General features: G+C 42.7%; 2 protein-coding genes and 1 long non-coding RNA gene across 3 annotated transcripts in view; 1 reads left to right on the forward strand and 2 right to left on the reverse strand.

Moving 5' to 3' along the window:
* The window catches only part of niban1a (niban apoptosis regulator 1a), a 35,894-nt gene extending 12,528 nt beyond the window's left edge, over positions 1–23,366 (forward strand). Inside the window, exons 2-14 of the mRNA XM_061034960.1 lie at positions 5,499–5,629; positions 6,124–6,252; positions 6,344–6,458; positions 8,122–8,286; positions 9,675–9,790; positions 13,648–13,752; positions 14,011–14,173; positions 14,314–14,492; positions 15,638–15,784; positions 16,876–16,986; positions 18,484–18,591; positions 19,793–19,904; positions 21,221–23,366. Coding sequence (XP_060890943.1) covers positions 5,499–5,629; positions 6,124–6,252; positions 6,344–6,458; positions 8,122–8,286; positions 9,675–9,790; positions 13,648–13,752; positions 14,011–14,173; positions 14,314–14,492; positions 15,638–15,784; positions 16,876–16,986; positions 18,484–18,591; positions 19,793–19,904; positions 21,221–22,515 — 2,876 coding nt within the window. The 3' untranslated portion in view covers positions 22,516–23,366. The remainder of the gene's footprint in view (positions 1–5,498; positions 5,630–6,123; positions 6,253–6,343; positions 6,459–8,121; positions 8,287–9,674; positions 9,791–13,647; positions 13,753–14,010; positions 14,174–14,313; positions 14,493–15,637; positions 15,785–16,875; positions 16,987–18,483; positions 18,592–19,792; positions 19,905–21,220) is intronic.
* The window catches only part of LOC132972089 (uncharacterized), a 473,300-nt gene that overhangs the window by 11,099 nt on the left and 435,817 nt on the right, over positions 1–26,384 (reverse strand). The window lies entirely within an intron of this gene.
* The window catches only part of kifap3a (kinesin-associated protein 3a), a 34,547-nt gene continuing 31,601 nt past the window's right edge, over positions 23,439–26,384 (reverse strand). The window contains exon 20 of the mRNA XM_061034961.1: positions 23,439–24,984. Coding sequence (XP_060890944.1) covers positions 24,882–24,984 — 103 coding nt within the window. The 3' untranslated portion in view covers positions 23,439–24,881. The remainder of the gene's footprint in view (positions 24,985–26,384) is intronic.

The following is a 26,384-nucleotide window of genomic DNA, read 5'->3' on the forward strand; positions in this document are numbered from 1 at the left end:
AAGGTCGTCTAAAGGTTTGTTCTGGATATTCCTTCCCTCCTCCAGCCTCCTCGCTGTGTTTGCATAACCACTTAACCTGAAAAGAGAATACATTAAACAAACAGCTGCTGCAGATATTTTGAATAAACAGCAGATGAGGGCCGAGGACGTCACGGACATTCAAAACGACTCAGAGCAGCGTGGACCAACATGAACTCAGACGAGGAATCGGTGAAGCTCTTCCTCCAGCCTGAGTTTGTTCTGCAGAGAAACCGTCTGTCGCTCAAACAGCAGAGACAGATTTACTGTACCCGTCCTCTCAGGGTCAGAGCTGCAGACTAAAACGTCTCTGGTGTCTGTGAGAAGAAACCTGCAGCTGTGATGATCCTCCCTGAGTGACTCACTGCTTCTTTTTTATTGGATTAAGGTTAACCTCTCCAACCTGACTGGATGATGCTGTGCAGAAAAAGAAAAGCAGGCTGCAGTTTACATCAATGTACTCACTGTTACATAAGCAGCGGCTCTTTGTTTCAGTGTCTGCAGAGGACTTGTCTAGATGTGAAGATTTAAAGAGTCTTTAACTTTGAGCTTTTTTTTGGGGTGATGAGTGTTTCTAGATCTTGTCGCAGCGCCCCCTACTGATCAGCAGGGCTAAAGTTTTGTTCAGACCAAAAGTGAATCAAATTTCTTGGTTTTCGTCATCTCCAGTTTTGACGGGGAGTGTTTGTTTAGATTTATGCTAATAACCTTAAAGTGAGAGTGAAAGAACTTCCTCAGTTTAGATCTTTGAGTGTCCTGCTGGGTTGTGCATTCCTTCTGTCGGTTACTACATTTTTGTTTTTCGATGTGGTAAACGACCGTCTTTAAAGTTCCCCCATGGGATTAACATGCACAAAAGGTGTCTTGGTTCTGGTTCAGTGTTTTGAACAGATGTTTATATTTAATGAGATGGTATTTCTGTTGAGTGTTCATGGTCAGAGGATGGAGACGGCCCAGGACTGTGAGCAGGATATCCACAGTGATTAGCTGATCAGAGATCTGACCTGACCTTGTCGGGGTCATCAGGTTCACAAGAGTAAGGAGCTGAACCTTTATTACACACTTGCTGCTGCTGCTGCTGCATTGTTCAGGAATGAGGAAAAAACAAGAAGCTCCCCTGAGGTCCTACCCTTCCACCCTAAACAATCAACAGCTTCAAACTGAGGCTGCAGAAGAAGACACAAGGATGACAAAAGTTTTCAGTCTGCGAAACATTTCAATACTGTGTATTTTAAAACCTTTCAGTCTTTGTTATATAAATGATTGATTGTATCCAAAAGTTACAAAGCTTTAAAAAAACCTTTAGATCTTTAGTCTTATTCGTAACCAAAAGCTGCCTGTAAAAACCGAGAAAGCACTCTCTTAATTGATCAGTCAGTGTGCAGGAGTTTTCCAACACATTTTTGGTATTAAAAACAAGAAGTTACCAAATATTTGGTGCCTAACAGCATGCGACTTGGCTAGTGTCAGCAATAGAAACCTCTTGAATCTCTTGTTTTGCTATTGGAGAGTTCTAAAAGCCGAGAGCTGTTTTTACCCCAACGCCCCGTTTCTATTTCCTCTCTTTCATCGCAGACGAGGAAGGAAGTGGCTCTACAAGTCACAGGCAGTCGTTTTTCTCACTCAGTAAAGCTTGTTAGCTTGTTATACAAACTGGAGATAATGCTGCATTAATAAAATCCACATTAATGCAGTGATTGAAATGTTGAGCTTTGACTTTCTGTCAAAGTCTGCTATATGTCTGAACACAGCTTCAAAATGGGAAGTTTGTGTTTTTATTTTACCCGACCCCTAAAGATGCAAACTTCTGAGATACATTAGGTTGTCATCTGCATAACAAGATATCTTATCTTGACGATGAATTGGAATAACTCTGGATCATTTTATTAATTTATTGGCCTGTGACCTAATGAAAGATTTTAGGATGATTGTATACATGGTTAAATATGCTTTTTAGAGGTTAAAATACATTTTTATAACTTCTTAACTTCATTGAAATGAAGCTTGTTAATTAAGTTCATTTAAGTGTGTGGATGATTCATTAAATTAAATCTGTTTTTGGTCTGAACACAGGTTCAAAATGTGAAGTTTGTGGTTTAAGTGAAAAGGGATACCTGGCCCCTACAGATGAAAACTTCTGAAATACATTACAATGTCATCTGCGTAACAAGATATCTGATATTTTAAGGCTTAATATGAAGAACTCTGGAATGATGCCTTTTATTTATTGGTCTGTGACATAATGAAAGTGGGTGAAGTAGCTTTTTAAGGGTTAAAATACATTTGACAACTTCCTAACATTATTTAAATCAACGTTTTGTTCATTTAAACCCTCAAAGTGTGCAGGAAATTCCTTTAAAATCCCCTTCAGATCCCTTTAATTCATTAATATTAATGGTCATTATTAATGTTTGCTGAACAATTAAGAGATTACAACAAAGAGATTTAGTTAAATATTGACTAAAGCTTTTCATGTTGTTCTCATGTTAAGGGAAATCAAAAGGTAGAGATGGTGCATAGAAATAAACCCTTTAATTAACGACCTAAATGTGTAATGATCCTTTAACTGAATAATGAATTAAAGCATTACAATTTGGTCTAAATACCTTAATAACATTAAATTACATCATCATTAAAGAGGTGTTTCTCTGTGAGGAGCTAGTGTGTTTCAAGTTTTTTGAAGACGTCTTCAACCCAGAGGATACTCACTGTGTGGAGCATCTCAGGTTCTGTTTCCATAGCGATGTGCAGCCGGTTGTTGTGGCCGTGTGCCATCAGCTCGGCTGTTAAACATCCCGCTGCTGCTCTTTGGCAGAGATAATGACAGAGTGTGAACCTGACATTCACACCAACTCTTCAGAGAGAGACACAAAGCAGCCGCCGCATGCTCAGACACGTCCGTCCATTAAGAGCAGGATGCGTCACCAACAATTACCAATAACAGTCAGGGGATATTGAGCATTTAAAGCCGGGTAAATACTCATTTAATGGATTTCTTTCCTCCCTCTGTGTGATGTGGTTTACAGACGAGGAGAAAACTTTCTCCGGTGATGCTGACGGAGCTTTTCTCTGTCTTTGTTTTGTGTTTTTTTTTTCCTAAGAAACTGAATCCCTCAGCGTCGGAGATGTGGCTCAGTTCAGCAGGAGTGAGGGGGAGAAAACAGACCTTCCTCTTAGTAATCTCCTGCTTGTTTTGCCAGCGGTCGTAGGCTGATGCATCCCAGGAGGGGTTGAGGAAAGGGGCTCAGAGCGATCAATAGACTCATAGAGACTCAAACGTTAGCCTCTCTGACCTGATTACAGCATCTGTAGCTCGGGTTCAGACTGACATCATCTGGTGTTTGATACCGAGGCTGGAGGAAGACTTTGGCATGTCCCTCCACAAAGAGAATGGGCCTAAGGATGAGCTCAGGTTTGAGTTTTCCAAAGCTCTGTTGTGCCTGAAGCTTTTTGGCAACATTGCATAAAAGTTTCTTCCACACTTCTTTCCTTTGTGCCTCGCTCTCGCCCCCTCTGTTCAACTTTCCCTTCCAGCCTCAGCAGATGACTTCCCACCAATGAGTCGGATTCTGCTCGAGATTTCCGCATGTTCAAAGAAGATTGTGTTTTTTTTGCCACGGGTGCTTATTGCTTCATTTCATTTTATTTATTATACAGGAAAAGATTAAAAGTAACATTACAAAAGTTACAGCTAAACGGGCCTGACTCAGTTAAAACTGCTTCACAAGTGGTTCCTGTTTCGCAGCTCATCAAAAAGAAAGATCACATCAGAAAAAATGACACAACCAACAATCAGGTGTTTGAGGGACAACACAGTCCGATGGTGGTGGCTGGGCGTCAGGCGGTGGTTGAGGGGACGATAGTAATGAGGATGTAACGATTAGTGATGTTCAAATGTGCATGAATCACTAGTTCTGAGTGCCACGGAGAAAACCTACAACGTCATGTTTCATGTGAACTTAAAGGGTTCCAACTGGATGACACAAAGCAAAGATCTCAGCAGCAGATCCTCCCTGTTTGTCCGTTTCTTTACTTCGATCTTTCTCAGTCACGTCCTCCTTTTGGGAGCAAACATTGACGATAGATTGGAAACTTTGTTTCTCGTCATTCATATCTGCTCTTTTGATTTTCTAAAAACTAAAGACAAAAGTATCTTCTATTAACGACAGCAGCAGCTCCAGATGGACTCGGTTATTTTTTGGATTTGACTCACTCGCTCGTATGGGTCCACTTGGAACTCTGCATGTAGTTCCTCTCTTCTGAAAAAGTCCTGCTGTCATGAAGATCGGTCACATCAGTTTTGTATGCTTGTCGTTCCCGTATGACTCAAATGATTCATTCGTCTTTAATTCTGATCCATAGTTTCCCCTCCTGGTCCTGAAGGCTTTGCAAGAACTTTATTAAACCCTTGTCCACACATACGCTGATATATTCTTAAACAAGCTCTCTCCTCTACGGTTGAGATACTGCTCACATAAATATGCTCATTTGGTCCCTCAACAGAGATTTTAGACGACACCTCCTCTGGCCCTTTTGGCACCAGACTCGTATCACTCGGTGGCCTTTTGTAGCTGTTAAATATTCCTTCAGCACTTCTGTTTTCTAATGCAGGAAAAGCAGTCGTTTCTTTACCCTTCAAGGTTTACTATCAAGCGTCTGGGCGGCAATAGCTCAGTCTGTAGGGACTTGGGTTGGGAACTGCAGGGTCAAGCACTAACCACTAGGCTACCGGCGCCCCCTAACATCTTCTTCCTTACAAGAAGCCAGGCCCTCGAGTCGATGTAGCCCCCCCCAACCTTCAGTGATGTCTTTGGGCACTACTACCACTCGACATCCCTGATGCCCAGCCTCCACCATCGGACTGCGTCGCCCCCACAGCCACCCCCGTCCTCATTCATGCACGGCCTGCTCTGGTCGTTTACCTGCTCTTTTGTAAAGTGATTGATTGACGAACATAACTGTCTTTTAGCCTCTATGTAACACTGAATTTTCTTTTCAATTTGACTTTATCGCCATCTACCAGCCAAATATGCCTGAGTAGTTTTTTTTTTGATATCGAGGGTGTGACATTTTATGGAACAAACATGTTTTTTGTTTGTTAAATGATAGGGAGTACATATGTGTGGACTGAACTTTCATCTTGTCAGTGAAGGGTTTCGTCCTTCCCTCGGTGCCTCTAACTTGAAGGCTTGTGTTTGTTTGTGCCATGAATAACCTCCTTTGTGTTGGAGAAGCCGTTGAAGTGAACTTCCTGGTTCCTATTTCATTCTCGACCTGTAACATCACACCTCCAACCCCGAGCAAGTCTCCCTCTTTTATTGTTGGACTGAAATCTGAACATCCAACTTAAACACACAGGGCTGACTCAGTATTCACATCCTCGAGTTTTATCAAAGCAGTCAATCTGTTTTCTGTTGCTGAGGTTTCCCAGTAAAACCAGTGTGTGTGACTCGTCTTCTCTCTGTGTGTGTTTTTCGCAGGCCAGGCCGAGGCGGAGCTGAAGGAGTTCAGTCCGTACTACAGGAAGCAGTTCTCGGTGGCTCGTTTCTCTCAGGTGGAAGATGATCTGGAGCAGCAGAAAGAGGAGACCAGACAGCTGCTCAAACACAGGGTGAGGACGTTTAGACCACCTTACAGCGGCTGCAGCATGCTAACACAACAATGCAGCGCGAGTTGTTTTGGTTTAATGCTGGTGCTCAAGGGCGACATCTGCTGGATCAAAAAGTCGCATATTCTTCCTTTAACCCTCTAAAAATGGGAAATTACATCCCAACCCGAGCTCGCCCGATAAGAGGACTACAGCCTCTGTACACGGGGTGCTCGAGCTAACTACTCGGCCACCTGTGTCCCTTCACATCCATTACAGCATGTTTTGTTGTTGTCATCTTGAGCAATCTGAAGCAAACTTGGACCTTTCATTAGGACGTGAAATATTTATTTAGAAAAAGGGCCAAGGTTTAAAAGAATCCCTTTTAATCATTTCCTTTGTTGGCGTCACTTCCAAGAACGAGACCAACTCTGCAGAGACAACTAAACGACGTACTTGTCACATTTTCAGCTGTGTTTTTAATCTCCTGCGTTGTGTGTTTGTCGTGTGATAATCAGGATTCTCCTGAGTCGAGCGCTGTCCTGTACGAGGAACTCGTCCTTTTCTTTGATGAAACCAGGAAGTGGAAGGAGAGGTACATGGTGGTGCGAGCCAACTACTGCCTGGAGTGTCACGACAGCTTAGAGGTGAGCGTGAAAACAACGCTGACAATACAAATGTTACACTACCATTAAAAAAAAACCGACTAGCTCACATTTCTCTGTTTTCTTTTATCAGACGTTTATTAAAGGAGCTCCTCCACGGCAGACGCTGCTGCCTACAGGGGGCACTGTTCTGACCACAGAGGAGAAGTACATGGCCATGGTGGACCAGTGCTTCCCTGATGATACCAGTGAGTAGAACCAGAACCAGTGACAGAAGTAAAATAATACTTAAAGTGGAAATAGTTTACAAATGCTAACATGCATTAAGCCTGATTTTGAAGTATGGTGTTGACGGCACCATAGGCAATGGAGGCTAGCGCTAACACTGATCAAAAGTGTTAGCGTTGATTTAAACTCACTGGGACTTTCAGGGGCCCAGCCATTTCTGTGGGCAGGCCTGGCCACTGCCATATTTGTCTGTTGGAGTCAGAAAAATGGATGGAAGCTGAAGAGGGGCAAACGTTAACAAGATGCCCGGGTAATTCAGTAATTGGGATGCTTATTTTGGCAACAACAATTAAAATGGCTTTGAACTAAATGTACATACTGAAAAAATTAACATCCGACGCCTCAGAGTGTCTTTGAGCTACTTTGGTCCCAAACTTTTCAGCCCCCCAAAATGAAGGTGCCAGAGTGGGGAGGTAGTCAGGGAATTTCATCAGATACTTTCCCAATAACGGGAATAAATGCCTTACCTTACTTAAAAAAAGAGGATGTGATACATTATTAAGATTCATGGGGAAGCATTTTGATATGCAGTGATGTTAGAATCCACAGTTTGAGTCCTCATGCCTTGTTGAGGAGGGGAAACGTTTTTTAGGTGTGGGTCAGAAAAAACGATCCGATCCGTGTTAAAAATGGGTGATCCGATCCAAACTGAGAGATTGGTGAGTCCACCAGCAAGAAGTAGACGTCTGAGACATTTGACATTGTGTTGTTTTCTAACTGCTTTTGAAAAATGGAGAGAGGTTAGAGGTTAGCAGAGCTGGCTAAACACTGAAGGTTGCGGGTAGCCCCTCCTCCCCTTTACCCCTCCCCCTCTGTGTGGTCTATTTGACTCTAAATGGGACCATCGTTTACTAAATAAACATCATGCTGCATTGAAGAAGACTTGAAAGTAGAGTCTGAGACCGTAAACTTATGATGCAATATCAGACTTCTTTTAAAACCAGTGGAGTCGCCCCCTGCTGGCGATTAGACCGATTTAAAGCTTGTCTGCATTTCTTTCAGGGTCATTTTTGCCTCAGGAATCGATGTTTTCAAAACAGACGTGTGTCTCCTGATAAGAAAGTGACCTCTGCAGATCACAGGTTTCTTCCACACAGTTTTCTTTGGCTGTTTGAACACAAAACACGCTCTCCTTAAGGGATTGGTATAAAAAAACAAACTTACCATAGCTCTGATGAATTCCTTATTTTTGTAGATTTACCCGCAGACAAATGTAAACCTGTAATATAATGCAGAAGTCATGCAAGAATAACATTGTACTGATTCATACCTAACTTTTTCTGGTAAATCTGCTTCTAAATTAGTTTTATAAATGTTGTTCTCATACAGAGGAAAAATCTGAGCTGAGTTGTTGGACTTTAATGTCTGTTTATTCCTTCATCAGTGTTTAAGCCTTCATGATTATTTTATTTAAGAGAAGAGAAACTTGTTTCCCACTGTGATTATGAAGAATAAACTCCCACCCACAGGTGCTTAATGACGCCAAAAGCAGCTCAGGTGGGAGTCTTAGGAAAACACACAAAAACAGGACGCAGTGACTCATTCTGCCGTTACGAAAGGTTGTGTTTGTGTCTCTCTGTGTTGACATTTTCAAATAAATGTTGTTTCTTTTGCGTGTTATAGATGTCAAGGAGGAATTTGCTCCCCCTCTGACGGGGATGCCGGGTCAGTTCCCCGTCTACCTGCGGCTACCTTACAGGACAGATTGTTACTTCTGCTTCAAACAGCAGGCCAAACAGGCGGGCTTCCTCTCCATCCTGTCCAACTGCATCCGGCACCAGAACCAAGGTAGGACCCAAACGCAGAGACACTGAAGTCAGCGGGTTTAACATCTTCTGCTGCAATTATCTATCCGAGTATCAAAACAAAAATACAAACACTTCTCTTTTAGCGTCTGGCTTTCTTTTGCAGGTTTCACGATACCAAGACCTGTAATTTGTTTAATTTTTTGATACCTTGCTGCAGGATGATGAACCTGTTTTTCTCAAAAAACCTTTGAAATCTTAAATAAAGTGAAGACAGCAGCCGTGCAGGAATGTAGCTGATCCAAATGCAGTCTACATAAGTCAGATGTTTGTGTCAAATCAGGATAAATAAATCAAAAGTGATCAGAGGTAGCCCCCCCTTGAAATCTAATTGGTACCCCCCATGTGCCACCCCAAAAACCAAATCTATGATTGACTATTTGTTGAATTAGATCCAGGACTTAAGTTGAAATCAACTCTTCTGGCTGTTTTCAAGAGGCTGCTGGTAGTTTTCTTTATGTAATATTTTTGGTTTGTTAATACGTTCAGTTGAAAAATAATACTTTGCTCTTTCCTTAAAAATGTCAAAACAATAACTTGTGCACACTGTCTTACTTGCAATGGACTTAATGCTAATAAATGTATTTTTGCAACTTAGACAGCGTGCAAGAGTTTGCATGCAATTTTCGAAGTACTTAAAATTGTGTATTTGCACATCCAGATGTTTATGTTGCAAAATAGTGACACATACAAGTACACATCATGAGTGGGGATGGAAAGGGTACATTTTTTTTTCATTAATTTACATGTGTGTGCCCATAAACTCCCCCCCCCCCCCCCCCGCATAAGTCAGAGGGGGGGCCACCCCAGTCCAAAAAAAGTCTGGACACGCCCCTGCTGGTGAGATATTTGAAGGCAGCTTTCAATGCTTCACATTTTTTGATTTTTAATAATAGAAATCGAAATCTTATAAAAGACTGTGAATCGGTCAAAAACACATTTTCAATCCTCGTCTCAACATTCAGATGTTAGTAGATCAACAGTAATGATTCATGTCAGACTCTGCCGTCACTGAATGTTTCTCTCACCACCGAGGCTGCAGACTTCTGCTGGGAGCGGCGTGTTTGATGCTCAAAGATAATACTTTAGTTTTTTTTTGTTTTTTTTCCATCACATGAACCTGTTTCCATGGTAACAGCCTCACCACACCAGCTCCGGGAGGCAGACAAGACATTTAATCGTGTCAAAGCAGAACGCTGGCTCGAGGTTGTAAAAAGATCTCTGATTGGCCGAGCGCTGAAGAAGCTGAAATGTTTCATTGTCAGTGACCCCGGACCGATGATGACACACTACATTACCCAGACTATTCACATCATACGAGGTTTGTTTTTGTTGCTCACCTTGCCTGTTTATCTGTCTCTCGGCTCTCAGACTTCCTGAAGAAGACGACGTGCGAGGTGCAGGCGTTCCTCAAGGCCATCCAGCTCTACAGGCAGGACAAAGAACGATACGAGTCCTGGGACATGCTGATCGGAAGTGACGTCAGGGTACGTCTCGTTTTCTTCTTCATGTGCATTTAATTTATCCCTCTCAGACGTTACCATCACCACAAGTTTCTAAATACAAATAGACAAAAGGCCATCCATCCTAGGACAAAATTCTACAATTCACTTTTATCCAAAGTGACGTACATCAGAGAGTAAGAACAACACAAGCAAGGATCTAGAAAAAAGGGAACAATGTCAGTAAGAGCAAACGATCAGCTTTGAGTCTGATTGGACACACAGGTGCTGACAGGAAGTGACCAGAGGCAAAGCACAACATTGAGGGCAGTTCTTGAGAGCTCTAATCAGTATAGAAACCATCTTATAAGTCGTCGTTATCAAACAAAAACCATCGTCATTACCATCATCATCATCAATAATATGGAGACCATCATCATTAAGTTAGTAGGTATTCATGAAAGAGCTGGGTCTTTAGCTTTTTCTTAAAGGTGCAGAGGGACTCTGCAGATCACATGGAGTTTGGAAGTTCATTCCACCACCGGGGGGCGACAGAGGAGAAGAGTCTAGTCAGCGTCTTAGGACCCTGTTGTGAAGGTTGGATCAGACGCCTTTCATTGGCAGAGCGTAGTGGGGGGGAGGGAGTGTAGACCTGGGAGTGTTAAATGATGTTTGGAAGTATCGTCACAGTCTCCTTCCACCTGAAAGTCTTTTTATAAAGGTCAAGTCAAGAAAACACAGATTCAACAGCGAGTTAATTTTCATCTGCGGATCTAAAGAAGTTTTTCATTGAGGTTCTGATTTCCTGCAGAATTCTGGATTTGTTTTTCCGTCTTAAAAACTTCAAAGTCAGCTCTTAAACCCTTTTGTCATTGTTTCGTTCCTAATCTTTTATGTGCTGTTGTTCAGAGACGAACAAGAGAAAAGCTCTCCTGTTTACACACCGCAGAGTATTTGCATGAAGGGTGTGTGTCATACAGAGTTGCGGCTTGTTTGCATCCTCTCGCTCTGCTTGCCTTAATCTGTGGTTTCCAGCAGCAGCAGCAGAGACAGTCTGAGCATGCTCAGTGAGGAGACGACTGTCCTCTTTACTCTCGCTTTACTCTCTCTCTCTCTCTCTCTTTTCGTTGCTCGGCTCGGCGCGATGCTTCCTGCTCTTTTTTTCCTCTCTGCTCCGTCTAAAACAGAGCAGGAATCCTCCCACAGAAACGCTCCATTGTGTTCACAATTAGTCGGAGGTGAGAGGAAGTTTTAGTCGCTGCAGGAAAACACACACACACACACACACACACACACACACAAACTTAAAGACAATTTACATTAGCAACAAGTTGGACATTTCCTGTTTTTTCTGCACCACAGCACTCACACTCACTAACCTGCTTTCTTCCCACTTCTGCATAGCTCTCATCTTACACACACACATAAACACACACACACACACACACGCCCACGAGTCAGAGCTGAGAAATGAGAGGAATGAATGAAATGTTGCCTGCAGGAACAACACAAACTGATGCACCGACTGTTAGAAGCACAGCTGCAAATCCATGAATCTGTCACGTTGTCAGGGCAGTTATTTGGACAGAACATGTGTGTGTGGCCTTCAGTGTGTGCACAGTGTTCACTTAAAGGACTACTTAAATAAAAGAAGCACCCAACTATTTCCAAAAAGTCACTTCTTCAATCTAAGGATTTTTTCCAACGTTGAGTTACAGACTCATTTTGTGGGGGAAAAACACAAAACTCAGACGTGTAAAAGTTACAATGAAATGAATCCGTTTGGAAGTCAAAAAACATTTATTTAAGACTTTTTTTTATACTCTAAACTTTATCCTTCCATACTCAGGATATTGCATATTGGATCGTAGGGTTAAATTCATTCGAAGCAGACTTTCAGTTCAGACCTTTATTGTCCTGAGAAGGGAGATTAGATTAACCGCACGGGGTAAAAACACAAACACAGCAAATTAAAAGTCATAAGGACAGCGCAACACAACCGGAGAAATGTGTTATGGAAAATGAATTATAGGTTTAAAGCTGAATAAGTGCATTAAGCTGGTCATACACTGGATGATATTAAGACCGATTTTGGGTCTGATTCGACCTCTTGAAAGCTGCTGAGAGTGCCGATTATTTTAATGGAGTTTTAATGAATCTGATTAGACTGGAGTATCCTGGTTCTGAGTCTTCTCCTGGTTCTGATCATTTTCAGGATCTGGTGTTTTCATGCACACAGAGAAACCTGCTTCTTCATGTCCCCGTACACATGATGAACACTAGAATCCTGGTTTCTCATTACTGCATCTTATCCGTGCAGGCGCCTGTGGTGTTTATCTTTTACAACACAAACCGCAGCAATTAAGAAATCTGAGAAAAATGAGACCACTGAGGCATGTTGCAGGCTTAGCTCTATGAAATGATGACATGGTGTTGCAGTTATGATGTATCCGCCTCATATCGAGGAGAGGAGAGTGACAGAAAATATCAAACATTTCTTGGTCGCTCCAGAAGTGAGACGCTCTCGTTGTAGCCGCCATGTTTGTTTTGCTGATACATCTCTTGGCTGAGGCGGCGCCCGTGCAGGTAGTCGGCAGCCTTCAGTACAGATGTAAGGCGTAAACATGCCACAGCATCTCATTTTCTTTCTGAGTTCTCCAGGTAGCAAAACAAAATCAGGACAAGGGGCTTATCCCGCGTCCTGAAATCAGGATATGATGTTAACAACAAAAAAAAAGAAAAGACAACCCGATGAAAACAGGGATCCTCAATTCCATGTGAACTCATTCATAGATGCAAACATAGAATTGATCGGCATATTGTCACCAATAAAAGATTTCAATTATTTCAGTTGGAATCGACCAATCTCTGATATAATTACTGATTGGTGAACGTGTCGTTTTAAGAACATTGAACAGTCATTCATCAGATTTCAGTCAATCGTACAACCTGCTTACAGAAGTCTCAAATAACTTTGAGTTCATTCATATTAAAACCAAACAAAGTTTGGACCATAAATAGACTAGCGACTCATTCATACTGCCTTGATTCAGACCTCTTTGCTGCAGACGGGACAACAATTAGAAATCTCTTAACTTTAGTAACCTACAATTCACTTAGCAGACGCTTTTATCCAAAGCGACAAACATCAGAGAGTAAGAACAACACAAGCAACCTGAGGTGTTTATTTTTGGGATTTTGATATACGAGGGGAAATCCTGCTTTATAACTCTGTTATTTAGAGACATGCTTCTCACACACACATATAGGTCTGAATCACACACATGCACAAACAGGAGCTGTGGACATGTATTAGTGGAGAGATGTCAGAGTGGGGCTGCTACACACCAGGTGCAGTGCTCTGGAAATGTCCTGGCACCTCTCCAGCTACCAGACCAGCTTCCATATTCAGGGGCGATTCGAGAGTCTGTTGGGGCCCTCGGCAAAAATTAATTTGGGGCCCCTCCAACCAGCGTTCATCACCATCATGTCCGCCAGTTTCCTGACACTTACTCCTCTTTGTTACCTATTATTTTTTCTAGTGTTTTAACAGCAATAATTCATGCAACACTTAGCAGGGAAACGACGATGAGTGCTGTCAGGCCCCTTTAGGTAGGTTTTCTACTGCCGTTGTAAATTTGCGCATTTTGAGCCACTGCTGTACTGAAGTTTAAAGTTTGTCAGCCCTTAGGGGCCCCCTATTGGTCTGGGCCCCCCCAAGCAGTTGCCTGCCTTGCCTGTTGACGAGCAGCGCCTCTGTCCACATTATGGTCCGCAATTGAACCGGCGACCCCCCTCGGTTCCCAACCCAAGTCCCTACGGACTGAGCTACTGCCGCCCCCGCTTAACACTTTCTAGAACAAAAAGTTTCATCTGATTTCTGTTTGTTTGTGTGTTTGCAGGTGATGGCCAACCTGGTGATGGAGCAGCTGCTGCCGTCTCTCGAGAAAGAAATGCTGCCTCGACTTAAAGCCAAGAAGACGGAGAAGAAGAGAGTTTGGTTCGCTGTGAGTTGACTTTTATTTTGAACTTCTCAATATTCACTCTGACTTTATATCTGATGATACTGCTTTTCCTTGTAAATGAAACATTATTATTGTTTGTAAATTGGCACATGGAGAGAATTTGAAAATCCATGTAGATGTACGTTTCAGGTTTGTATGGGCCACTTAAATCTGAAATAAAATGTGACGCATTCATGCTGCAGGCACTGAACTGTGAAACTGTAAATCTTCCGTCCTCCTTAATTCACTGATTGTTCCCAGACGGTGGAGGCGGCGTACTACCTGATTCAGGAGCATCTTCTGGAGGGACTCTCGGCGCTGAAGGAGGAGTGCCGCGTGTCAGTTAGGCAGCAGGAGGTTCTGATCCACTCGGACATGGACCAGATCCGCGGGTCCAGACGGCAGCTGGAGGAAAAAGTCAGAGGTGAATTAAATTTTCTTGTTATTTTTGCTTTGTGACTCACACAGGATGAGCTGCATTTACTGATATAAATGATACTGTGTGTGTAGAATCAGGCTGCGGTGTTCCCTCAGATTAAGTATTTAATTAATTTCTCTCTTCAGACAAAGTAACGGAGCCGGCAGAGAAGCTGAGCTCGGAGAAGGTGCAGCCGTACCTGGCCTCCGTCCTGGAGGAGCTGATGGAGCCAATCAGCTCGGGTTTCCAGGAGGGACGTCAGCTGAGTGAGAACATGATGGACCAGGTGTGTCAGGAGGTGAACGACAACGAGCAAGTGAAAAAGGTTTGTTCAGAATAGCTGACGTAATAAGAATGAAGTCGTCAAATTAATATTTTACTGTCACAGAAATATGAACTTGTTTGTCTGTTTTTAATAAGCAACATTAACCTGACAACACAGAATCAAACATTTATTGATGCATCTCATGGAAAATTCATCGACAGCCATTTTATTTTTAACCTTTGAAGAATTGCTGCGGCGTTATTTATTTTAAATAAAAAGGAGAAGTATACTCAAGTGTCTGCTCTCAGCTGTTACGACTCGCTGATTTCCTCCGTCTTGTGCGACTATAAATATGACTTTGTTTTTTGGACAGTTGGTTTGACAGAATGAGATTTCTGAAGAACAAGTGGGTATTTTCATGATTTGTTATCCATCTGTCCCGGTGCTTCTATAACTCCATTTGTGTGTTGGAGCAAAATGAGCAGAAAAAGCTGCAGATCGTTATGAAACAACGAGGTTAACGTCCTCTTCTGCAGAGGGAAAGATGATGGAAAATAAATGTTGTTTACGGTTATAAACCTTCGATGAATTCACATGCTCACATGTGATTTGTCATATGTTGTAAGGTTGTGACTGTCACTCTGTTTAGAGCGATCTTTGCACACACTTAAAGGCAGGGTTGGTAATTTTCGAAAACTACCATGATTTTGAAAGTAGCATTCCCTCAGTGCTCCGTCTGCACCCCCTCCCCTCTGTGCTCCCTCTAAAGCCACGCCCCCTCACTTACGTGCACGAGCGCCGTTGTTCCAGAAGCGGACTTCAGCTCACGCTTTGAGTGTGATCTAGTGAACACAAGAGGTAGAGAGCGAGCAGGGAGACAGGGAGGCGTCTGATTGGTTCATCAGATTGGTACCTCGTGGCAGACATTGGTGGAAGTTTTTACAGACTTACAAACTGATACAGATGATGGATTTTCTTTGTTCCTTTTTAAGAGCACATGAGTTATTAATGTCTGTCAGGACCTAAAGACAATTTACACCAACATCTTAAAAAGTGGATCTGGAGGGAATTAACAACCCTGCCTTTTGGGAAATGGGAAAAATGTTCTCATGTTAGTGGAAAACTGAGTTCCTAATAAGGGTCTTCATGCAACGGGAAAAACGCAGCTGATGAGTGACCCTGGTTATTTCTCTCTCCCTTTGCAGTCTTTGGCCGAGATGGCGAGACCGAACCTGCAGAGCTGCTACCAGATGATCGGCTCCCTGCAGGAGAAACTGAAGCACCTGCAGGAGAGGTTTGGTTTCCAAAACATCACAGGAGTGATCCACAGCGCTCAGATCGACCTGCAGCAGGTACAGCGACACCAATCTGCACACACACACACACACACACACACACACACACATTCATGCCTAATGTACTAACCGGGGACCGTCATGTACACGGACCACATCAGGACCGCTGTGGACACACACGTTCATGCCTACACTACCAAGTGGGGACTTTTATTGTAAATGGACTATTTCTGACCATTTCAAAAACACACAAATACGGTTGTTGTAATCTTAACAAAGATATTTTATGCTTTTTTACATTTTGTCCCAAAAGGGGAAATGCGTCTGAGCAATGTTTATTAGTGCTGTCCTTCAAAACTTTATGATTCTTTTAAAAAACAAAGGATATGGTTACCTGTTTCGAGACATGACGCCAAATAAAAAAAATAAAATAAAAAAAGTCCTGTGCACCCAAATTTAGAAATTCCTTTCTTTCAAAGAGATGAGCTGAGGTCCACATCTGGAGCGACGGCGCTTGTGCATGTAAGTGAGGGGGCGTGGCTTTTGAGGGAGCACAGAGGGGAGGGGGTGCAGACGGAGCACTGAGGGAATGCTACTTTCAAAATCATGCTAGATTTTGAAAATTACCAACCCTGCCTTTAATGATGTTTCAACCGTATACACACACAAAGAGCATGTGTTCTTCCTTCAACGTCTACTTCAGACAGACAGCGACGCTTTCATTTTTCAGCTCAGGCAGACGGAGTGGGCGGACGATGTTACTCATTTTATTAACAGACATTCATGACACACTTGTGATTGTAATATATGTTCCTTCAATACATCGACTCAGCGTCTCCGAGCTAAAACAAAGACAGACTCAGCTCAGACGTGGGCTGCTGCTGATTTTATTTCACACTGATCGGACTTCCAGATGTTTTGTTTCTGCTCTGTATTGGGAGCAGCTGTCTGATCTGATCTGATCTCATCCTGTGTGTGTGTGTGTGTGTGTGTGTGTGTGTGTGTGTGTGTGTGTGTGTGTGTGTGTGTGTGTGTGTGTGTGTGTGTGTGTGTGTGTGTGTGTGTGTGTGTGTGTGTGTGTGTGTGTGTGTGTGTGTGTGTGTGTGTGTGTGTGTGTGTGTGTGTGTGTGTGTGTGTGTGTGTTTCAGCTGATGGAGAATGCAGCGTACACGTTCGAGCAGCTGTTCTACAAAGCCGTCCAGGACAACCAGTACAACCCCGGCTCTGCCATCGAAAAGGCAAAACACAGAGTGCTGAAGGTCAGACATTTACAACTCAAGAGCAGAATAAACATGTTGGTGTTGGAAATTAAATTAAATTAGTAAAAGTAGTTTCAAAGTTCCAAAAACGCAGCACGGCTCCAATTAGACTTTTAAGATACAAAAAACACAAACTTCAGCCTTTTTTCTTTGGAAACAGTTTTCTTTTTCATAATAATGACAAAGTTTCTTAAATGTATTTAAAGTGGGAGTCATTTTAATTTAACTGGGGCCTTATGTTAGCTATTTTTTTTGGTCTGATTGAGTCATAATTACAGACATTTTTGGAACAGCATTACAATCCTTTTTTTTTTTTTAATGATTCATTTTGGGGCTTTTTATGCCTTTATTCAGAAACAGGACAGTAGATAGTCAGAAATCACGGAGATAGAGGGGAATGACATGCGGGAAAGGAGCCACCATTGGATTTGAACCCGCGCGGCCCGCCTCCAGGGACTTTAGCCTCTGTACACGGCACTAACCGCTCGGCTACAGATCGATTTCTAAGTGTCTGAAAGCATCATAAAAAAAGATCCCAACAGAGATAAACCTTTTTGTTTGAGAGTAAGTTGCTTTTTGAAACCACAAATGACCACAGAGAGGAAATAAATCTGTAAAACTGTAAAATACTGCAAACCGGATTGGTTAGTTTTGATCCATGTTTGTGTATCAAAAGGTCATCCAAAAGAACGGTCCTATCAGGAAGTTTTAGTGCAGAAACTTCGTTGTTCTGCAAGGTGATATTTTGAATCTTGTAAACAGGGTTTGGTGGCTTTTAAAGAGCCAATATTCTGCGCTTTTTGGGGTTCGTATATTTAATCTATGTTCCTACTTTTGTACGTTCACAATAGATAAAGTTATAAAAAAGTGTCTGTTTTCATGTACTGCTCCTCCTTGCTCCCTCTACGCTCTGAGTCCGTCAGCTACGCTCTGCTGAGCCCACACTGTTAGACCCCACGTGGGCCAAGTCTGCTTTGATTGGTCTGCCGATCCGCTCTGTCGTTATTGGTCAGTTGCTCAGGACGCGTCTCGGAAATTTCAACATGAGCTGCTGGGCTTGCCACAACGAGCCAATGGGCTTAGATCAGTGATCTCACACTGACAATGACGTCGCACTGACAAATTTTTATGGAGGGGGGCTAGAACCGAGCGTTACATGCAGCTAATGCTACAGCTAACAGGAGGACGTAGGAGAAGCCGCGTTTCTGCAGACTTTGAATTTTTGCACATAGATGTGTCTAAACATGCACAGGACACTTGGAAAACACACTAAAGAGCAGATAAAACCAGAAAAAGCAGAATATGGGACCTTTAAGAGGTTGTGCATGGGATGTTTATTTTTTCTGTAACACAGACACAATACACAAATTCTTTTGGAGGAGGATTTTTCTTTTGAGTCCTAATCTACATGTGAAGCTAATTTTGTAAAGACCATAGCTGTTAAAAACCTGACCCAAAGACATCAAGTGCTTCTTCTCCTCTGTGTGTTTCCTGCAGCAATATGATTACGACAGCAGCACAGTGAGGAAGAGGATCTCCAGAGAGGCTCTGGTTTCCATCACTCTGCCCTTCATCAAGAAGAATCTCGCCCCGACCTGCAAATCTGTGAGCCTCACTCAAACACAAACACCCGCACAGTCACAATGTTTCAACAACATATTACATACCGAATGTTCCACAGACGTGATCTTTGAATCATCTGCTCACAGATATATAAAACATAATCATCGTTTCTTTCGAGGAAGCGGGGGGCGTCTCCACAGCCTCAGTTAACCCTGAGATATCGTTAGAACCACTTCACAACACAAACGACTCATTACAAGCCTTAGTGGACAAATGTTTTGGTTCTTGAATACCAGCTGTTTCAGAAGGATACAATCTCCTTTCTTTTACTGAAGACAGTATTAAAAAGTACTGAATCACATTCAAACATTTACTTCATGAGGACAGGACTGACTCCATCAACGATTGCAAGCAAACTGCACGCTGTATAAAGTTTTAGAATATTTGTACAATATAGACCAGAGGTTCTCAACTGGTGGGTCGGGACCCAAAAGTGGGTCGCAAAGCCGTTTGCAGTTGGTCAGGAAAGTGTGCCTGGGATAAAAATGGTCTCAAAAGTCTACAGAGCGCTTTTTAAACGTGTTTGATTTGTTCAGTTTCTTGCCTCCTGCACAGTTTTTCGGTTGTAAAATATCAGAAATTTGGGTCGTGATTTCTCATGGAGGGGTCGGTGGTGGGTAATGAGGCTAGACGAGTTGAGAACCACTGATATAGACAGTGGTGGACAAGTGGAACTTGTTTTTTTGTAGATAGATATTGTTTGATTTCTAAAATAATCATATTGAAGTGAAAATTCTTGCCTTTAACTTTCAGCCTGAAATCTCTACTGCAGTTTAAAGGTTTTTATTTTATGTTTAAAAAAGAATTGTGACCCTTTTCTTGCCATACAGCCACTTTTCTTCTGTATGGTATTCAGCAAAAGATTTCATTTCCACTGAAAATTTAGAATACATTTTCTTTTCACAAAAAGCTAGAATTTAACGAGTCTGAGCCAGGTTTATTCTGTTTGTCAAGGATGCAAGTACGTTCCTAAATGGTCAATAATGTGCTACCATTAAGCTGTGAAATGTCAAACTCCAGTAGGAAGTACTAACAGAAATTAAAAGCGTTTAGAAAAAGATTTTTAGGTGTAAAATCATTGTGAAATCTACGCCGATATATTTCATTCAGCGTTAAAGTTTTTTAGAACTTTTCAAATATAAAAAGACAAACTCCAGCATGACTCATTTTTGTTTCTGTTCAGGAGCTTCAGGGACTCGAACAATCCATCTACACCGAACACTCCAACTTCGTCAACGTGGAGAACGTTTATGAGGACATCCTGCTGCAAACGCTGGACAAAGAGGTCACCACAGGTATGATATCATGTGTTTCCCATCTTCTGTCTTTAACAATACAATCTTTATTAATTTTACATTCAGACGTATACAAAAGTATCGTGCAGCGTACATGAAAATAAAGCTGTAAAATAAGATATTATATTCTCTTGTCACTCTGGAGATCTAATAAACAAACCCGAACCTCAGCACAAACCTGAAACAGGATGCTGGGTTTAGTTTGTTTGCAATTGAAGCCAAACTGAGAAACTCCTACAACAGAAACTTATCAAAGCACCAAAGCTTTTCTTCTTACTGTACATATAAAGGCTCTGACACACCAAGGAGATCGTCGCCCGTTTGTCCTAATTGGACCGTCGGTGAGCGGTCGTCGCCCTAGTTTTTGCAGTCGCTACCAGTCGGCCCCCCGTCTGTCTTTTTGGCCAATTTGGTCAGTGAGAGGGATCTCTCTGATTGGCTGTTGGGAGGTTTCATTTCTCTCCAGCTCTCCTCTCAGGTTCAGTAAAGTCCCTTGAGCATGTCTCTGTAGTCTCCATGCTTTCACCCATTAGAGCGGTTTCTCCTTATTTGTCTCCTCCGCCTCTTCTTTTCTTTTTCCACTAAAAGACCAAGAACTGACAACGCCAGCGCCATTTTCAACTTTTTATCAGACATTATTCTCCATTAGTAGACGACCTATAATACGAGTGGTGACCGATAGCGGTGTGAAAGTGCTCTTCTCGTATCATAGCAACGGACTCCCGCCCCCTGCTGGCATGGAGAGTTATTTCCTCTCATGCATGAGCAGAACATACGTGGTGGTTGTCCGTCGGCTGTAGTCTTTGCGGTGTGTTCAAGTGCAACTTTTTGGCCAAGACGTGAGGCGAGACGCCACAGTCTGCATTTGTCGCAACTAGTTCTTTAACATCTGCTCGGTGTGTCAGGGCCTGTAAGATTCAAATGAAGCATATTTACGGCTCTTATTTATGTTTTCATGTTCATCTTTATAGCTGAAATATTACGTCTTAAAACTGTCCAACAGGCCTTGCACTAATGATGATGAAGTCGTGTTATAAGCCTTACATTGTGCTTTCCCACTCAGCGATTGTTTTTGTTCCAAGTTCTTCCTGCATTTGTCGCTGCAGCTGTGATTTTAGTCTGGATTAGGCGCTTAACTTTCTCACATTTTTCAAATATCCGAGTTTGCTCTGGCTGCAGACTTGTGTATAACTGGTCATGTGACGGTTATTTTACCTTTTTAAATGAACGTACTATAGAAACTCTGGGTTTACTTATCGAGTTGATACCCAGCTTGGTGTGACTCCTCTAACTTCTCCTGTTCTCTCCTCCTGCAGTCGTGAAGGAGGCGGCGAGTCTGAAGAAGTACAACCTGTTCAATGACAGCAGAGACCTGCTCAGTCAGTCCAGCCGCTCCAGCCTCTCTTCCCCGTCTGCCTCCACTCCGGGCAGCCCTGCCATGCCTAAAACCTCCCCGGGTAAAACCTCCTCCTCCTCCTCCTCCGAGCCCCTGCCCCCATCTCCTCTGGCGGTGAACGGTTTGTCCACCAGTCCTGAGAAGAAGGAGGAGGAGCGGGAGGTGAAGGGGACTGACGTGCAGCCGCAGAATGAGGAAGTGACGGTCACTGAAACACCTCTGGGGAAGGTAGAGCAAAAAGATGGTCAGAGTGTCGTCGTCAGCGAGGTAGAGGCCGCTGAGGTTATCACACCTGAAGCAGAAGACGTGTTCTTGACAGTGAAGGAAGAAGCCGACACTCCTGCTTTAGCAGAAACAACAATTCAGAGTGAGACACCAGAAGTAAAAGCTGCAGCAGCTCCAGAGACTGAAGTGGTTTCTGTCATAACAGAGAAAGTTGAGGCGGCTGCTGAGCCTCAAACACAGAGCACAGACGCTCCAACAGAAGCAGAAATCACTGTGTCAGCAATCCCCGCTGTTATGGAAAGTATAAAAACAGATGTAGAAGTAGAAGCAGCAGCGCAGGTAGACGCACCTGTAACAAGTTCTGATCCTACAAATGAACCGGCAAACACTTTAGAGGAGGGTTCAGTTTCACAACCTGCAGCCAGCAGCGAGGAGGAGACCCTCTGTGCACGCTCAGACATCAAGCTAGAGGCTCCCTCTAGTGATGAAACACCTGCAGTTACACTTGCAGAAGTCAGCCGGGACTTGAAGAGACAGGAGTCCGAACCAGCTGTGTCATCAGACCCAAATTCTCTGGATGTGTCCGTGGGAAGTGAGTCTGCGCCGTCAGATGTGGAGTCCACTGAGGAGGTCAAAGGCACGCCGTGCAGTGAGGACGAAGTCTCAACCACCTCGGATGTCCTGGAAGATGAGGCCAACCCGAGTAAATCGCCTGTGAGCTCAGACGAGCCCGCTGCAAGCGATGAGCCGTCTCCTCAGGCGCAGACGGAAGAAGCTGTGAGCGTCGTTGTGAGCGGGAACATCGAGGCAGGAGCGAGCGTGGAGTCCCCGGTGGAGGCGGCAGACGCTAAAGAGGACACGCCCTCCAGCCCTGAAGCCCCACCTCTGGACTCCATCAAGCAGATCCGGGACCTGGTGGAGGAGGTGATCGAGGTGGAGGAGCTGGTGCGGCGTTACCCGAGCGGAATCCCAAAAGAAGAAGAAGAATGAAGACGAGAAACGAAGATAACTCGAGACGTTATTCTACCAAAGGGAACTCGTTTTTTCACCTGAATGTGACGGTAGCTTTCATCCAATCATCATTAATTTAAAACAAAAGCAGGAGAAAGATTCCTGAGAGTCATCCAGAGGAGCTTCCATGGACTTTTTTAAACACATATGCATGAAATGTTGGTAAACTATTTATATGAATCATTTACACAAATCGATATATATCAGCTGTTTGGATGTTTTTAAACCAACTGCTCTGTTTTTAACACTAAAATGATTTTTAGTTTTAATTAGAATTAGGAAAACTTTTTTTTATTATGATCGTGAAGAAATGTTAAATTGTGGTAGATTTATATAAAAAAAAGTAAAAAATAATAATATTTATGGGAAGGTCTTGCTTTGAAGTGAAGATGGATGTTAATGTCATGGCTCTCCAGTCACTTCTAGAAATCCCTCCGACAGATATCACACCATATGCATGCATCAGCTGAAGGAAATATCCCCTGAAACTCCGACTAAAACAGAAGAATTTATATATTTTTTTTCTTGAATGTGATTATTTTTTTGACCTCATAAAGGATTTATTTTATACCTACGAACAGAACTGAAGAAGTAGCTCATCAAAGTGCCTTTCCAGTAACCTCCATGTTGCCTCCCGATGCCGACGGAAACCGACCTCATCCACGTGAATGTGGTTGCCGTGGAAACTGGGTCTGTACACCTGTGCGTGCCTTCACCTGAAGAGCATCTCATTCAGACTTGGTTAATGACACATTTATCTGACTGTAAGCTGTTGATGGAAACATTGTGTGGAAATATGAATAATAAAAAAACCAGAGTCTATAAACAAACTCTCTCTGGTTTCCATTATTCAAATCATAAACAATAAACTGTTTAATATGCAAATAAAACAAATGCAGCGCGATGCTTTGATTATTTATTTACGGTGCACGACATTTTAATAACTCATCACAGACACACACTGGATGCAGAAATATCAAAAAGCTGCGAGTGATCCAACATCTGCGACCGTTTAAAATACAGTTTTGACGACAATAAAGCTCCGACCATTTACACGATTTATCTCGGCTCAGAGAAGCATCTCGTGTTTCAGCCGGCCCGAGCAGAGCAGCAGCAGCAGGCACATCAAAGACGCCATCAAGGAGACATAAGAAAATCAAACAGCAGTTTCTCTCATATTTCATAATTCAGAACACAGTTTACAACAAAGGCAGTTCACGTTTCTTCTTCAATTACATTCACAGAAAGATGGACGACAATTTAAGCTAGACTACTGCAGTGATTCCATATGTGTGTGTGTTTAAGGCAAAACAAGAACATAAATAGCACTTTTTATTTTATAGTCTCACATTTTCGGTGTAATGAGATTTTATAAACGATGATTGATGGAATCGAAAAGCACTGAAACTTACATCTACACGTGTTTCATAAGACGTGTGTGTAGGAGGGAAAAGAATCCTTCAAAACTTTCAGGCAAACTTCTGCACACTGTCTTAATTGTACAAAGTTTTTAGTACCAAAAAGTTGCCAATGTTTCTAGGCAATTTCAACTCATAGACTGTAAATATTAAAGAATGCAACCTGAGTGACGTCACCCGTCTGCTCCTGCAGGGGGCGCTGGAGTCCCATCGATGGCGGTCTCCGTGCTGGAAATGCTGTCTCAGTCTAACTTTCAGTCAAACTAACGACAGGCTGAGAGCTGAAACACCTTATATATGCTTTATAAATTCAATTGCTGCCTTGTCAAAAATGCACAAAAAAGTTGCCAACCTCTCCATAACCGAAATTTGCGATTGTTTTTGTACATTTGAGACAGTGTGCAGGAGTTTGCCTGCAATGTTTGATAATTTAAAACAAGAACTTTACATTTTGTTCCTGAGGTATTGAACAGGTTTTCGATTATTTATCAAAATTCTGGTATCATGACAACCCTAAGCTCGGAGCTTAGAGAGACAAATGAAATCAGAAAGTGAAGAAAGAAGGGCTGACATGTTGCTGGTTTTGGGTCTGCGTGTGAGATGTGTTGACAAAATCAGAAATATCAGACTTCTGAATCACCGCAGAAAAGTTTTTGTTCAAAGGAAAACATTCCCTCGTGTCAAACAGGACAGTAAAATCAGAACAATCTTCAGTGCTCAATCATCAGCTGCCTCATTTATTATCAGAACATTGAACTTTGTTACGCAGCATTTGTTCTTCAACTACTTAAAAATGTCTTTTATAAAGCGTAATGTAAGCGTAAGACACATTGATACTGATAAGTACAGAGTGAATATATTCATACAGCATTAATGTGTGACTGTGTGTGTGTGTGTGTGTGTGTGTGAGAGTGAGACATTCCTGCTTTACCGAGAGGAGCCGTTGTTGTAGTTGAGGAAAAACTGTTCATCAGGGCGAAAGCCGTAGGCGCTGACGGGTCGATCTGTCGGGACCAACTGCTCCGTCATACTGAGGGGATAAAAAACAATCAAGAGGGGAGGAGTTAACACGGTCTGATTCAGTGAGATAAACATATAAAACACACAGATCTTCAAGAGGAGCATCAATGTTTCATTAAGTAAGAAGATGTTCAGCATAGTGAAACTGAAATACAAAAAAACAACATTAAAGGACAATTCAAATCGATGAGACATTTTTTGTGTGATACTCTTTTTGAACCAGCAGAGGGCGCGATCTGCAACTAACTTCTGTTAATTGACTGCAGAACGTCTCTTGCTTCAGTAGCTAAGAAGACGCATACAGACATTAAAGGTCACATATTATGCTAAATCCACTTTAACCTAGTGTGTCCCAAGTCCGTCTACAAAACCCCCAATGATGAGAAAAGTCCATCCTCTCCGTCTTCTGCCTGCTCCACTTTTCAGAAAATGTGTGCTCAAACAGGCCGTTTGGAGATTTTCCCTTCATGACATCACAAAGGGCAGTAGCCCCTCCCCCAGGTGGGTGACACTCCCACAGCTAGGTGTTTGTTCTGCCCTCTGAGTCTGCCTTCTCACCGTAAATAGGACATGGAGAGAGAAAGACAGAGACACCCAAGTCCTTCCAGAGAGGAGGCGTGGTCAGACACAGCTCATTTACATATTTAAAGGTACAGACACAGAAACAGCCTGTTCTGAGCAGGGCTGAAATAGAGGGGTTTATAGACATGATCAAATACAGGATCAGAGTGGATTCATACTGTGTAATGTTTTTGTACAATGACACATTAAAGACACAAAATAACACATTTAAACAGCAAATATTTGTCAAGATCGCTCACAATCATAAACACATCAGGGGGAACATCTGCAGCCAAATGTATCCGCCTCCAAGTAGTTTAACATCATCTTAAAATCCTCCAATCAGAGCAGCTCGTTCAGTCTCAGCTCTTTTTGTGAAACGTTCCGAGCAAAGGGAGCAGCAAACTTAAACGCCTTTTTCTCCACAGTTCTGACTTTTAGAAAACGCAGAAAGAAAAGGTCCTGAGACTGAAGGGTGTAAGTTCCTACACTCTTCTAACTGATGGAGGTCACAAGGTAAGCAGGAAGTAGACCCAAAACAGACTTTAATTAAGAATATGACGGTGTTAAAGTCTGCATTGGGACAAAGATGACCATCCAACTGGTGCAGTTTTGATTCAATGGTACAGTATGACACCACACCACCAGGTGGAGCTCTAACACCAGACATCTCTCAGAAAAACCCCCCTCCTCCCCGGGACCGGACCAATCGCTGAGTCATGAAAAAATACCCCTCATAAAAAGTGTAATATTCGTCCGCCCTGCTGCAGGTGTTGGACGTCCTGGTTGAGTGTGTGCGCGTTGCAGACGGCTCATGGCTGGAGGGGTAAACAGCAGAGCGGCCAAGTC

Source organism: Labrus mixtus, chromosome 3 (assembly GCF_963584025.1).
Source record: "Labrus mixtus chromosome 3, fLabMix1.1, whole genome shotgun sequence".
In the NCBI taxonomy this organism is placed as follows: Eukaryota; Metazoa; Chordata; class Actinopteri; order Labriformes; family Labridae; genus Labrus; species Labrus mixtus.